The 15,705-nt window shown below is 39.8% G+C and overlaps 1 protein-coding gene across 2 annotated transcripts in view; it reads right to left on the reverse strand.

The window, feature by feature from the left end:
• The window catches only part of EEA1 (early endosome antigen 1), an 87,755-nt gene that overhangs the window by 33,795 nt on the left and 38,255 nt on the right, over positions 1-15,705 (reverse strand). For both annotated transcript variants that reach the window (XM_029079543.2, XM_039914016.1), the window contains 4 exons: positions 7,634-7,750; positions 2,304-2,642; positions 1,212-1,361; positions 165-284 (listed from right to left, as the gene is read on the reverse strand). In XM_029079543.2, coding sequence (XP_028935376.1) covers positions 165-284; positions 1,212-1,361; positions 2,304-2,642; positions 7,634-7,750 — 726 coding nt within the window. The remainder of the gene's footprint in view (positions 1-164; positions 285-1,211; positions 1,362-2,303; positions 2,643-7,633; positions 7,751-15,705) is intronic.

A 15,705-nucleotide genomic window follows, 5' to 3' on the forward strand; every position in this document is an offset into this window, starting at 1 on the left:
AGAAACTAACCGGTAAGACCGCTAACCCTCTCGAGCCCTACGGAGTCGACGACCATGCTATCAACCTGCATCTTGGGGAAATAGAGGCCATTTTCTCCATCAACTGAGAGGACAAATTGGGATGCGATATTTGTTGGGAAAGGGTCAATGCGAACGGCTTTTACCTGGGCTTCTCGCAGTTTTGCTGTTGTGCTTTGCTGCAGAGCCTGTTGCTCTTGGTGCTGTTGCCTTGTCTTATCTAACTGATGCTGTAATTCAGTGAAATTTGTTGTTTTTTCCTTCACCTTTAGAAAAGAAAAAAGAAAACCGCTGAAAACTTCTATCGTCATAACGTACGGGTTCATTAACATTTATACCTTCATATCCTGGAACACTCGGTTATCGTACCTACAATCTAAATGGGAAAACAATTCTACACTGCCACATTCTACGCAAAGTGTAAATAAATATGGTTCTAGTTGAAGAGCTGGCACACAAAAATGGTAGCTGTGCCCATTTCAGAATGGCTTGACTGCCTGAGCCCCAACAGCTGCCACACTGCCAGTTTCTCTCATCCCTGTTTCCCAGCTGCTGAGGTGGAGCTCACTGTCACCAACTAGGCCTGCCATAAGTTCCTGTTATCCACAGACAAGAGGGTATTTCGGCCAGCAGAGCACAGTGGATCACGTCAGAAGCCCCGAGGGCTCCAGAGTGGTCTCGAGTGGAAGGGGACCACGAAACCTAGGTGCAGCTGTCGACCTTGAACTATGCCTCCAGGGCAACCAGAGGCCAGTGTGCCAGAAAAAATGAGTGTCACAAAGTCCTTTCTGGTTACACGTTTAGGATGTGCTTCAAGTTGCTTTCTTCTTCCTCTAGCTCCAAAATCAGGGCCCCTTTTCAGTCTCAACATCCCTTCCCTGATTTTCCCTTCCTAACCTTCTCTCTGACAAAATATTTTCCTCTCTTGGCTCTTCCGGTTAATATCTCCATTCTCCACGAGTGTATGTGGCTAGGCTGACCCTCAGAAACAGCGGCATCAGATTCTACATGGAGAGGTTAGAACAATTTCATCTCCTAAAAAAACAACTATGTCTTGCAGTCCATTAAGAATACAACTCTACTGAAAAACTGAAGAATGATAATAACAGTGATAATAATAATAACTGTGGTATTTAAGAGCTCACTATGTGGCACGCAGTGTACTACACACTAGGGATAGACCTAGTACATACCTGCTCTTCAGAACGAGAAAGTTTTAACTGTAGATCAGCCACCAGCTGTTCTTTGTCCATCAGTTTTTCACTGGAGAGCTGTCTTTGTTCCTTAAGCCTTCCGTGGGCTTCTCCTAGTTGGCGTTCTGTCTCCAGGAGTTTACTGTGCAACTTAAAAAGAACAAATCATTTTGTTCAGTTTTCCCCAGCGACCACCCTAAGATTTAAGTTTCAGTATAAAATACTTAAAATGTCCATGTATTTTTAGCCTATAAAACCGAAATCCTTAAAAAAAAAATCCTGAATTTTCACCCCAATAAACTGGGTACAAGTTAATGATGTTGGGCCCAATCTCGGTCCCTAATGAGTCTCACAGTTTAAGTAGAAGGAAGACCAGGTATTGAATCCCCATTTTATAGCTGAGGAAACTGAGGCACAGAGAAGTTACGTGACTTGCCCAAGGTCTTACAGCAGGCAAATGGCAGAACCGGGATCAGAACCCAGGTTCTCTGACTCCAAGGCCCATAATAATAATAATAATAATAATAATAATAATAATAATGGTATTTGTAAAGTGCTTACTATGTGCCAGGAGCTGTTCTAAGCGCTGGGACTGAAACAAGTAAATCAGGTTGGACACAGTCCCTGTCCCACATGGGCCTCAGGCCACCCTGTTTCCCTTTAATGTACCATAACAATAGAACACTTTCAACAGAATAGTATCAGAGACGTACTCATCCACCCAAAATAACCAACAGTTTACTCCCACTGCCTAAACAGGGATATCTATGACACTAGTAGCCTGACACACTCAGTGTGAAATGCTATTTCTGGATGAAAGCACGGTCAAGAAGAGGAGTGGTGGGGAACCAACCACAGACAGATTTTGAGGGCCTTCCCAACATCGTTCACATTCTGACCCAATCCTGGAAATTCCCAAAAGGCCGGGAGTGGACGGGACGGAAAGGGTAGATGGAATGATAAGGTGTAGCCCAAATTTTCCAAAATTCACATACTTAACTATATTATAATTAGCACACCAGTTATGCACAGTAGGAGAATTACTGAGAAATTTGATAATTCCAAAGCAGATGAAATTTTAAAATGCCTCACCTGATTGATCTCACCCTGAAGCTGAAGGCTATGCTGCTCCTTTTCCTCTCTCTGTTGCTGTAGTTGTTTAAATTCTGCCTTGAGATGCTGGTACTTGGTCTCTATCTCTGATAATTCTTCTTTAAGTTTCTGACTTGCCTCCCCCTTTTCGCCAAGCTCTAACTGTATCCTCTGGACAGAGGCTTCTGAAGCAGAAAGTCTAGCTTGAAGTTGTTGACAGTCCAGATCTTTTTGATGAAGGCTTGCTTGTAGAGTGTTTTTACTCAGGGATTCTTCATTCTGTTTTTCCTCTAACTTGGTGTAATCTAGTTCTTTCTTCAGCAACTTTTCAGTTAGATTCTGCAACATTAAATAGGAACTCAATTCCTTTTCGGATCACTGAAGCACTCACTAGACTACTTAAAGAACCGTAAAATAAAGAATGGTTTGCACAGTACGAAGATGAAAAATCAGTATTGATATGAATGTTAAAACAAACCTTCATGGCCGCAATGAAGTGTATTCATTTACTAATAGGTTTAAATAATCTTTTTGCTGTCAACAAAAAATAGAGCACAATACAGGTCATCTTTACATGTCAGGCAGCCAGACATTTATCATCTTTTCAGACACTCCACATGCCCGAATAAAACCCAGTACTAATAGTGTTATCACTGAATACTGAGGGTTCCTATGACAGCCAGTTCCACTGGGCCCCACACTTAGGATTGGGAGGAGGAAGCTAGCAAAGTCACTCTGTGGCACCACCCCTGACCTTGAAGGAAGTGTAATACTGAGCCAGGCCATTCAGAGAGAAGGATTGGGGAAGAAAAATGGGTGCCAGGCCCTGGAGAAGAAGACTCTCTGTCATCTTGGAGGTGAGAGGTGTTGAGCCATGTTCTTGGGAGAGCAGATAAACACATGCTGTGGCCCCTGGACAAATGCAGAAGCAGCATAATGTAGTGGATAGAGCAAGGGCCTGGGAATCAGAAGTTCACCGGTTGCAATCCTGGCTCCACCACTTGTCTGTTCACTTCACTTCTCTGTGCCTCAGTTACCTTATCTGTAAAATGAGGATTGAAACTGTGTGCCCCACATGGGACAGGGACAGTGCTCAACTTGATTTACTTGTAACCATCCCAGTGCTTAGTACAGTGCCTAGCACACAGTAAGTGTTTAACAAATGCCATCATTATTATTATTAGTACAGGGTACAGAGAGAGCGATTGGAGATCATCTAGAATGAAAGTTAGGAAATCATGGAGGTTCGGGATCCAGTGGCAGGGCCTTCCAGGGGAGGAAGGCAAGTTGTTCTCTCATTTTAGATTTTGAGCTCCTTGAGGTAGAGCTCCTGCATGCTAATTTTCATTGCTTATTTTCTCCAGCATCTAGGAGAATAATGGCAGAATGAAGTGTATTTTATGAGTAACTGTGGTGAGCTGAAATTTACAAAGCACAAGCCTAAATTATTCTCATATTCAGACAGTGCTCTACAAATAAAAGTGATTGAGTATACCTAAAGACTTTTCTAATACTTCTAATATGTGCTAATATTAATGCAATACATATTTTTTGGAGTACTCTGATTCACTAATTAACATTAGCTTGGTGTCTTGGACCGTAATTAAATGTTTCCCATTCTCTGCCTCTTGGGTAGAAATGTTTAACAAGGGTTAATGAATACGGCATTAGAGATTTGATACCTGCTTAGATATTTGAGGCTTTGACAGTTGTGGATTAAAAATACTAATTGACCATATAATCCAGTACAAATTATCTACCTCAATACCAAAAATGACACGTATGCAGCCAGGCACTATTCACTATTTAAATCCTGGCCCTTTCTAGAATTAACTGTCAGTCTTGGGTCTCAGTGGAGTTTCCTTCTACTATCATTATACAATCTTTAGCAATCTTGTTTTAACACGTGACATGACTCTGAATTTAAAATCAAATCTCCAAGGTATAAGGTTAGTACATTAATCAAGTGCATGCACCTATTGGGTTTCTTGCATCCCGATCGTTTGGTGAAAAGTTCAATTCAGTCTTCTAGACTGTAAATCCGTTGTTGGCAGGGATTGTCTCTCTTTATTGCCGCACTGTACTTTCCAAGCACTCAGTACAGTGCTCTGCACACAGTAAGCGCTCAATAAATATGATTGAATGAATGAATGAATTCAAACTGAATCCTTCTGAACCTACTCTGACAGAGCCATTTGTTTATTTTAAAAATAGATTTGTTTTCAGTTCACAAAAGTGCATTTTTGATTAAACTCTTGCCCATAACAGATAAACTTAAAAATCCATGAGAATACTAAACTATTGAATATCAAGCACCAAAAAGCATTTAGACTTTAAGAATACTTGGAAAAGACCCAATTTGTTAGCAGACAGCACTATGATTATTATTATTATTATTACTGCATATGCTGAGTGCTTATTATGTATTTTCTAAGTCATGGGGTAGATACAAGTTAATCAGGTGGGACATAGTCCCTGTCTCAAATGGTACTCAGAGTCTACGCTAAAAAGTGATATTTGGATTAGGCTTGAATATTGCTCGAATATGAATAAACTGCAGGCTGCTATCAATCAGTAGTATTTACTGATTGACACTGGGTGCAGACCACTGTTTTAAGCCCTTGGGAGAATGCGATAAAGTTAGTAGACATGATTCCTCAAGGAATTTACAATCTAATGGTGAAGGCTGACATTACGATGATTTATAGACAGGAGAAAGAGGGAAATGGCAGAGTTAGTTACTTAAGAAATAGGTAAGAAATGTCCAAAAAGTGCTACAGTTGTGAATACACAAATATGGGTACAGAATTGCTAAAGTGACAGTTAAGGGGGATATAATCTAGGAAGACTAGAAATTACTCCGCAAAGGCCTCCTAAAGGAAATAGATTTTCAGGAAGAGCTTTGAAGATGGGGACTGTGTGTTCTGGCAGATTCAAAGAGGGAGGGAGTTCCAGAAAGGGAAAGGGCAAGGGAAAGAGGTCAGTAAAAGGCGGGAGGAAAACAAGATGCATCGAGTAGGTTAGTTTACAAGAATTAAGCATGTGAGCTGTGGTGTAGTGGGAGAAGAGAATAGATAAGTAGGAAGGAGAGTGTTGATTGAGTTCCTTTATATGGTATTTGTTAAGTGCTTACTGTGTGCAAGACGCTGGGATAGATACAAGATAACTGGGTTGGACACAGCCCTGTCCCACACCGGGCTCAGAGGCTTAATCCCCACTTTACAAATGAGGTCACCGAGGCACAGAGAAGTTAAATGTCTTGCCCAAGGTCACACAGCAGACAAGTGGGGGGGAACCGGGATTAGAACCCATATTTTCACACTCCCAGGCCCGTGCTCTATCCATTCGGCCATGCTGCTTCTCATAAACCAATGATTAGAAGTTTCTGCTTGATGTGAAAAGGAATGGGCAATTATTGGAGGTTTTGAGGAGTGGGAATGTGAGAATAATATTTTAGAAAAATGATTCCTGCAAAAAAGGTACAGACTAAAGAGAGGAGAGATGAAAACTGAGAGATTAGCCGAAAGGCAGATTTGGTAGTCAAGTCGGGATATGAGAGGTGCCTGTTTCAACATGGTGGTCATCTGGCTGGAGAGGAAGAAGAGGATTCTGAAATGTTACGGCGATAAAAACAATAGGATTTGGAGACAGACTGAATGCAGGTGATGAAAAAGAGGATAATGGGCTTCAGAGACAGGAATGATGATGGTGCTGCCAACTCTGATGGGAAAGTTACGTGGAGGAGAGAATTTAGTGGGGAAGATGAGGAGCTCAATTTTGGAAGAATTGAACTTGAGGTACCACCTTTCTTCTTCTAGGTAAATACATCACCCGTAATCTAAATATCCCCTTTTCTCTCAGACCATTTCTCCCACTCCAAATTCAATTCCAGTGACAAAGAGTAAAAATTTGTCTTTCCTTCTCAAATGTTCTTTTTCTCAATCTCCCAGAGAGATGCCAGCATATCCTTAGTCATTTAGAGGCTCTCAATCCTCTGTCTACTTTTCATGTATTCAATACATAGCCAATTTCAGCCAAGGTAAGTATCTCTGTGTCCATTTCCAAGGCTAATTTTTGTTGTTAAGTAGTTAACTATAATTGTACTTGGTCAATTTCCATTATACCATACATTTTTAAGATTTATGTCTTGGGAAACTTTGCTTCAGGAAAAAAGGATATTAGTTCTAGTTAAACAGTACTATTTTGCACAAATCATGAATAAAATGGTCTTAATCACACTTTAGTATGAGAAATGTTAAAATGGAATCATACAATGATTGCTATTGGAGTATAAGCATCCTCTGTTATAACACTTCCTTTAAGGCTCTTTCATGATGGGATTCCTCCTTGACCCCAAAATGCCAATTTTAGAGGAATCACCATTTTTTTTTCTTAAAGGCTAATTTTTCTGATTTGAGAATTACAGATAGTTTTTGTTTATGCTTCTTTTAACATACATACCCATGAACAAATCTGATTTCATAAACAAAACTATTAAAAGATGAATTCCTTTCTTTTGTGAACTGGGCTTTGAGTTTTGCATTTCCATAGGTTATTTTAACCTAAATTCACGTAGAGATTGTTCTCGGGTCACAAAAATTATACCCTGAAATAATCTCATGGGATACCACAGAGTATTTCTTTCTAGAGAACTCCCAATTGAATTCCAGAGTTATTTTTACAGATGATATTTATACACACACATTCAAGGTCAATTATGTTGGGGATTTCCAAGTTGACAAAAATATCTGGCTTCTCGTGCTCAAAAGATAACACACTAAAGGTTATAAAAGAGAAATTGAAGACTCACCCTCCAGCTCACAAATATACCTAAAAACACAACATCGTGTCCTGACAAAAGCTACAATTATATAATTTGTCTTTCTTTGATCTTTCTTTTTATACTATTACCTAGTTTACTTTCTCCTAAATTAATACTAAATGAGTATCAAAATGTGAATTACCCTTGATCAAAACCACAGTGATTTGATGTTTAAAAGTGATCCCTCTCCTTGCCATATTTTCTAACCTCTAAGACTATAAAAATAAATGTTCCAAAGAAGTAATCTAGAGGCACCTACTCAGCTAAGCCCTGAAAAATGTTAAACACCTTCACACAAGGAACTACTACTGTACTCCTTCATTTTGTACCCATAAAATAGAGGACTGGAAAACATTTGATTTTGCTTAGAAATTTCACTTGCTATATTTTCCCTAACATAGTTAAAGTAAAAGTAAATTAATTTATAAATGTAACTCAATTCACAGAATTACAAAATATATTTTAAAAAAATCACACGGCCACAGGCTTATAACATTAATATTCTCACTTGATTCTGCTGAGCAAATTCATTAACTGAGCTCTGAAGTTTCTGTAGTTCTTGAATATACACGGCAACTTCTTGAGGGCCTTTGGCAAGCTCAGCTCTCAGTTGACTTATTGTAGCCTAAACAAAAAAAACTCCAGTTAGAGGGAATGACAATTTATAAGCAGATGACAAGATGTTGCAGATTTAGATTATTAAAAAAAAACCTTCCAAAATGTTTACGGCTTTTAATTTCCTGTCATATTTGCAAACATCAATGAAGAGAGTATACCAATAGCCTTTACAAATGAACATTTTAGTTTAGATTTTTAAAGTAAACTAATTATAAGCTCCTGGTTTTCACCCAATGTTCTGCAGTAAAACTAGCATTAAATATAACTAAAGCTTCATCCCTATTTGCTTTCGGGCCAATTTCTACAGACAACTAATTTTCACTCCGCCTTAAAAAATGAGTCAACCCATCGTTTCTACACTGTAGCTATGGTGAATCTGCTGATTACTGTACAATATGATTAAGCCCTGTTATTCGAACAATGAAACCACCCTCTGCCAGTCAGAACTTGTACTCTGGACCACCCCAAACTGGCTGGCCCATCTCAATCTGACCAAGCAGGATGGGTTGTGAGGGCTACCCATTTTCATGGAGAGTAGTAATAAGTGAAATCACTATCCAACTATATCACTGGCAGTCGACTTTTTTTTATAGTTTTGTGATGGGATGGCAATTCACTTAGAAACACTGTGACTATGAGTGACAACAACAAAAAGTTGTTTTCATTTCCTAGAAAAACCACTTCTTAATCTTCATTTTTATAGGTACATGCAAGGAGCCTAGACATTGCCATACAAAAAATGCTGATTATGCACATATGTACATATAGGTCTATGCATATATATATTCCAAGCGCTTAGTACAGTGCTCTGCACATAGTAAGCGTTCAATACTATTGAATGAATGAATATACACACACACACACATACATAAATATACATATGAGTTTATATATATATATATAGACATACATACTTTACACCACATATATAAAAATCATTTTACAGCTAGTAGTAAAAGGTGATTTATATACTTTTTTTACTGCTTCAAGCTGCAGTTTCATAAAGAGAGTGTAGCTAACAAATTAAGGGGATCAAAATACCGAAAGGAATACACATGAAAAATTATTTTAAATTTACATTTTCAGCTTACTCTCCTAAATGCTCATAATCAATCATATTTATTAAGAGCTTACTGTGCAGAGCACTGCTAAAGTAATATTTTATATATATATATATGCATATATACACACACATATCTATATATATATACATATGCACATAATTTTTAACCTAGGAGAATTCAATCTGTGATATTTAGGAAGAAGATGCTTTACTCTTCAAGGTCATGAGGGTACCATATGATCACTGGGAATGATAATTAAGCTCAATAACTGGTGAGAATTGCCTGGAAGGGGAACAACCTTCAAAAGAGAAAGTGAAGCCTATTTACCCCAAACTTCCTAAACAATAATCATTTCACATGCTCTACTATAAAAATAATATAAATGAATATAAATTTCTAAAGTCTATAACGAAATACACTTCACCACTTTCTCAAACATTATTCGTAATTAGTTGGCTAAATATTCAACACTATTTCTGGTAAATCACCGATTCGCAGAAATTGCTAAAAAAAAGATGTTTGATTAACAAAGCAACCAGAGACACGTCTTTGAGGAAGTCTTCAAATGTCACAGTGCAAAGACGAAAGGTATTAATAGAGAGTAGTTTATTAGAAAGCTTTCAGAAAACATGTTACCTCAAATTTAAGTGTCTCCATCAGAAAGCAAAAAAAAGTAATAAAATGATAGATGAAAGGTGGAAGCAAGCAGTGAAAAATGTCATTAAACACAATTTGTCAAAATTACAAATGCTGCATTAGTCGTGATATGCCTTTTTTTAATTTAGGTACAGCTGAATTTTACAGCAGGAGGCGGACGGATATAATTTCCTTCTTGCTTTCTTATTATATTTTTATTAGAAAATAAATGTGCCTACACCTTATCGATTTATGACAAACTCCAAGTTCAGATCATTCCATCAGAAGGCTATTATTAAAAAGGTACCTGGTACTACTCTAACATCATTTCGATTAGAGACCACTTAAAAAACTAAAACTTAAGTTTCTTAAGTCAAAAGCCTTAATATTTTCACCATCTTTGGTGAAACTCTCCTGGATTTGGTGTTGTGTTTTAATATTACAATTTATATACTCTTTGAGGACAACTAAAGTTTGGACACCGTGGGGTTTTTTTTTCCTGTGTATCATTTAAAAGGGCTAGAAAAAACATAATCTTTTTTTAATCTGTATATTAAAAATCTAAATGGGTGTCTACGTCTATTTTTTGGAATATAGTATAACCCAGGCAGAGCCACATTTTTAGGTCTAAGAAACTGATATTGCTCGAACGGGATATCAAGCAAAAAGGATGTGGCGGCATACACTGACCCTATTTTTCCTGGGCACCATCCTCTCCACTTACCCACGCAGCTCCTCCGCCCCTCACCCTTCCTCTCTTCTCTTCATTCTGTCATCTCGATGCTGGAGGCGGAAGGAATCCAGCTCGAGGGTGTCTGGATACAGCTGGAGGAAAATAACCCTACAGCTCCCAACTCTCCCTTCCCTGGTGCATCAGCTGGGAGAGGAAAGGAGAGGAAAGAGGAAGGAGAAGGTGAAGAGGAGTTAGCGTGGGAGCCACTGCAAACCCAGGAAGAGGACAACAGAGGCCAAAGAGGAGACAGAAAGGGATAAGAAGGAAAGGACAGAAAAGTCCTAACCAAGGAAGGTCATTATGGCTTTAAATCCAACAGGTTTGGGTTAGACGAAAGAGTCGGCACAGGAATGCGGCCTTGAATACGATGGGAAGAAAGAGAGATCTTGGGTGGGAGGTGAGGTGACGGACAAAGTGGTAAGAAAAGCGTACTTTTCTAAAACACGACGACTGCCTGGGGCACGCCTGACAGAGAGAGACAGAAGAAACGGTGAGAGGGGTACAGTCACCTTTGGATCTTAACACGTAGCCCTTCTCTCAGTCGGCCCTTAACGAAAACCCTGCTGTGCGGACAGGTCCTCGTTGACCTGACACATCACCTAAGGAGACACAGTCCAGGCTAGAGGTAGCGCAAAGGTGAATCCCTACGGCTCTGGGGATGTGGAGCCTCACCTAAAAGAAGAGGATAGCGATGCAATGTCCCACCCTGGACCTATTTTGTGTCACTCACCTGCATCCAAGACAGGGGCTACAAAGACCTGAAGAGGTCTGACCTATCTCTTCGGCCCAGACTAGGAGACTGTAACTTTACCTTGTGGAATTCCCTTGACCCAAATCCTTAAAAGTAAGAGTCAGATAGACTGCTTTTCCTGGGGGAAAAACAAAAAAATCCAAAACCCTGACAACTTCAATTGCTTCTCATTTTCTTCTGTTGGCCTTAGTCATATTATTTTCCCCAACTTCATGAAAATATCTCCTACGAACTCAAGCAGGATTCGGTCTTCACCTTCTTTGCACTAGCCGTGCTGCTTTGGGCAGCTATTCTCTACCATCCATGGGGCTCAGAATGGGAGATTTCTGGCTGCAGCCGGATCCCAGCTCTCTGAAGATCGTCGTTCCCTGAGCCCACCACCTGGACCACTCAGGGGAGAAATCTGGGTGCCCTACCCAGCCCACTACTGCGACATATCTGTTCCCTCACACAAGGACACAATCAGGCCATTCAGTGCAGGATGAATGTGGTGCCAGGTCCATTTTGGAACTGTAGTCTGGGACGATGTTTTACCATTAGAGACATGGGAATTATTTTTGTCAGGGCGCACTTTATCTCAGTCCAGTGGGAAATTGACCAGTATAGGCCTGTGGGTGATGTACTTACTATCCATCATGGTGTCCTAGCAGAGACATATAACAGAGATATACTGTGTTTATTCAGATTTTGTAATTAGAATGATGTTTTAAGTAGTCACTAAAAGGCTAAACACTCATTCTACTCAATGAAATTTATACAATTTTGACCTTCCTTATAACTTTCCAACTTTCTTTCTTTTCAATGTTTTGCTAGTTTAGAAACTTATTTCTGAAAGTAACTACAGAAAAATGCTTTTAAGAATTCTCACCATTTTAAATATTCAATATTGGTAAACAGAAAATGAATCTCTAATATTGATATCCATCATTGAACTAAACTACTTCTAATTAAATGCATTTTCATATTGAGCTGGAGGTATAACAACAGATGGATAAATAAACAAAAGTAACATGATGAATGCACAAGAAGTAAAGAACTACGAGCAGCGTTTTCTTGGAATATTTAATACAACGATATAACTCTATATCACATATATACACACCCATTTATTATCTATAGAAAGAAAGATGTGATACTGATGGTGATATCCTATCCATTCAAGTGAACATGGCTGTGATGGACAATATAGCCTCAATCAGGGAATTCTGTGGGACTGATCACTGATCCTACATTTTTCTGAGATACCCAATAATAAAAAAAGTAATAAATGAATGGTAATGATTTAAGGCAACATTAGAAGACATATTTGCAAGTGCGGCTATTCAAAATTTATCTACACTATCTCCACCCTGAATTCCTATAGGGCTTATCTTCCAAAAAGCTTTGAGTCTCCACGTTCATTATCTCATTTGTCCTCCATGCCCTTTGAAATATCCCCATTTTAGAGATGGTGAAATAGACAGGGAAAAGTTAAAAGACATACTCTGAGACACACCATTATTCAAAAAACAGTCATTTTTCATGTTTTTTAAGTTTCTACTTATAAAATACTTAGAGAATTCTCTAGAAACCCACATTGAACATAAAACAGTGATTAATCCTAGCCAAAACAATTTTTTAAAAATCAAGCTCTTTCAGGTTGTTAGAGTTCATATTAGTACTGTTACCTGGAGACGGGGACTGAAAGAGCAAAGAATTCCCAATGGGATAAGGGGCCCACTATCCTATTACTATCCTATCACACTTGTCCAATTGCAATTTATTCTCTTTCTCTGTGTACAGAAAATTTTCTGGCATATTTACAAATATGTTTATGTAACAACTTAGTGGTCCCTTAATTTTAATATGAACTGTATGATGAACATTGTTAAAATAATTAACAAGAAATAATTTAACCTATCACCTACATTTAGTCCAGTAATGTTTTCAATGCAAATCTTTTTTTTACTACAAGTATTCTTTTGCTTATTACAAGGAAGCAGTGTGGCCAAGTGGAAAGAGCACGGAACTGGGAGTCAAAGAACGTCCATTCCAATCCTGGCTCTGCCATTTCCCTGCTCTGTGAGCTAGGGCAAGTCCCTTACCTTTTCTGTGCCCCATTTGGAACAGGGACTGTGTCTGATTTGACTTTACCTTGTAGACATCCCAGTGCTTAGTACACTGCTTGGCACTTAAGCGCTTAATATGACAATTATTACACTGCGAACAGAAAGGGTTTCATTTGACTCTTGCTTTTGGAGAGAGAATTCCTCATGCTCCATTCTCAGCTGTATAAGTGACAAAAAATGACCACCCCCCCAAACCAACTTTTTCATTTATGATTAAATAAGCTCTTCTCTAAGGTTTGATCATAACAGTTAGGCAAACTACTTGTCCTTAGTGCTTTTCAAAGCAATAAACTAAGAGTTACTTATACGTCTCAACTGCGATTAAGCATTGCATTCTTACAACATAGAAAATTAAAAGTCAGACGGACACAAATGTTTCTGACGCCTAATTTAACATCTTTATCCTCGTTCGCATTACACTTTATTATCTTCTAATAACATACCACAGTTCCCTAACCTGCGTATCAAAATAAATTTCAAATTCCAGCTCTGCATCAATTTCCAGAGGAACCCTGACCAAAAGCTTTAATTAATCAATGGCATTTACTGAGTGTTTACTGCGTTTAGAGCACTGTCCTAAGTGCTTGGGAGAGTTCAATAGAAAAGATTTGATAAATATGTTCCCTACCCAAAATAGTAATAATAATAACTATGGATTTGCTAACCACTTGCTACGTGCCAGGCACTGTACTAGGTGCTGAGATGGATTCAAGTAAATCGGGTTGGACCCAGTTCCTCTCCCTCACGAGGCTCACAGTCTCCATCCTCATTTATCAGATGAAGAAATAGGCACAGAGAAGTGAAGTGACTTGCCCAAGGTCACACAGCAGACAAGGGGCAGTGCCGGGATTAGAACCCAGGTCTGCCTGACTGCCAGTGTTCTAGGCCATGCAGCAGTGAGTTTACAGTCTAGAGGGGGAGATGAATCTCAGCTTCTTCTTTCTAAAACTAGCGTTAGCATCAAAATCCAAATGGCTAGTTACTGGCAGTACATAAAGCATTTTTTGGAGGCACATCAATTCTTTTGAGCATTTACAGCAGTCAAAGAAATAGGTCACCGAGTCGCAACGGGTGCCCCAGATCTGGGGTGTGCTAGCAACTAGTTAGACAAGCCAGTGAACGCTGTGGAATGTCCTGCAACGTTGGAATGCCCAGCTCCATACCAGAGAGACGGCCCAGAAGCCCTCCCGCCACTTTTGGCAGTCACTTCTGGCACCATCCTCTAGCAACCAACTCGGCTCTTTCTGTTCGCTTAAGCCATGCCGCCAGAACTTGAGTCACTGAAGTAATTAAGATTCCGCTCCACCCCATCAGCTTCTCCTGCTGCAGATGGAGTGGCAGAAATACCTATGATCTGTCCCATAAGCTCTAATAAACCCCCGGCAGACGGTAAGTCCCTCGCGGACTGTGTGCCATTCCTGTTGTACCCTCTCGTGCGCTTAGTACAGGGCTCTGCATAAGGTAGGTACTCAAATACTACTAATCGATTGATACTGTAAGCAGCACCACCCCGCATTAGCAAAAGTCTTCTGTCACCACTTGCAATTCTCTGCCATTGTAGACAGTTCCCCTCCATTAATGTGACTTGTACAAGTGCTGACTGTTGAAAGCTTAGCTAACTGTCAGATATCGACAGACTGTACAGTTCATTACACCGGCAGCTTCTTGAGGGCAAGGATCGTGCCCACCTACTCTACTGTACTGTACTGTTTCAAGTGCTTACTACAGTGCTCTGCGCAGTCAGAGCTCAATTGATAACACCGATTGAGGTGTGTAATAATAATAATAATGATGGCATTTGTTAAGCGCTTACTATGTGCAAAGTACTATTCTAAGCGCTGGAGAGGATATAAGGTGATCAGGTTGTCCCAGGTGGGGCTCACAGTCTTAATCCCCATTTTACAGATGAGGTAACTGAGGCACAGAGAAGTTATGTGACTTGCCCAAAGTCATACAGCTGACAAGCGGCTGAACCGGGATCTGAACCCATGACCTCTGACTCCCAAGCCCGTGCTCTTTCCACTGAGGCACGCTGGTACCTGGATATGTGCGTGTGGGCGGGGTACTTTGGTGGGTGAATTATGTGTATGTTGTGCTAGTCACTGGCTGTGGATACGCTCTGATTACTGAGGAAGATGATACATAAAAGTTTTATATCTGTGGGTTGGGAATAAATAAAGATTGAGTACTAGTAGAATTTTCCAAAGCAAACTTTTCTTTTTTAAATAACCAATCCAACAATTTTCTATGAGTCCCCCATCTTTCGCTAAAGGTTCTTGGACCCAGGAGTGTCCACCATTACGTGCCAAGTCACTGAACCTGCCCCAGAAGTGCGGGTGAGGTGAGCCAGGAGTGGAAGCTCTACAACCTACTGAGGGATCGGTTAAGGCCCAAAGACAGTGAGGTCCAGCCTGGCTTAAACGTGCCAGGTCTACTGTGACCCGAGGAGATGGGGGGAGAAAGACTGCCAACTGTGCCTGACCAGAGGCCTGAGGAAGCCCTAATGCATGTAAGATAGGAAGGTCCAAGGATAGAGGAGAGGAATAAGGGTAAGGGGAGATTGAGAGAGATTAAAAAAAATGTTACGGAGAAGGTTCTTCATCCCTCCTAGATTTATTTTCAATTAGTCCATTCAGAGAATAGGTATTCAAGGCTTACTAAAAAAAAAAA

The sequence above is a fragment of the Ornithorhynchus anatinus genome, chromosome 14 (assembly GCF_004115215.2).
Source record: "Ornithorhynchus anatinus isolate Pmale09 chromosome 14, mOrnAna1.pri.v4, whole genome shotgun sequence".
Lineage (NCBI taxonomy): Eukaryota > Metazoa > Chordata > Mammalia > Monotremata > Ornithorhynchidae > Ornithorhynchus > Ornithorhynchus anatinus.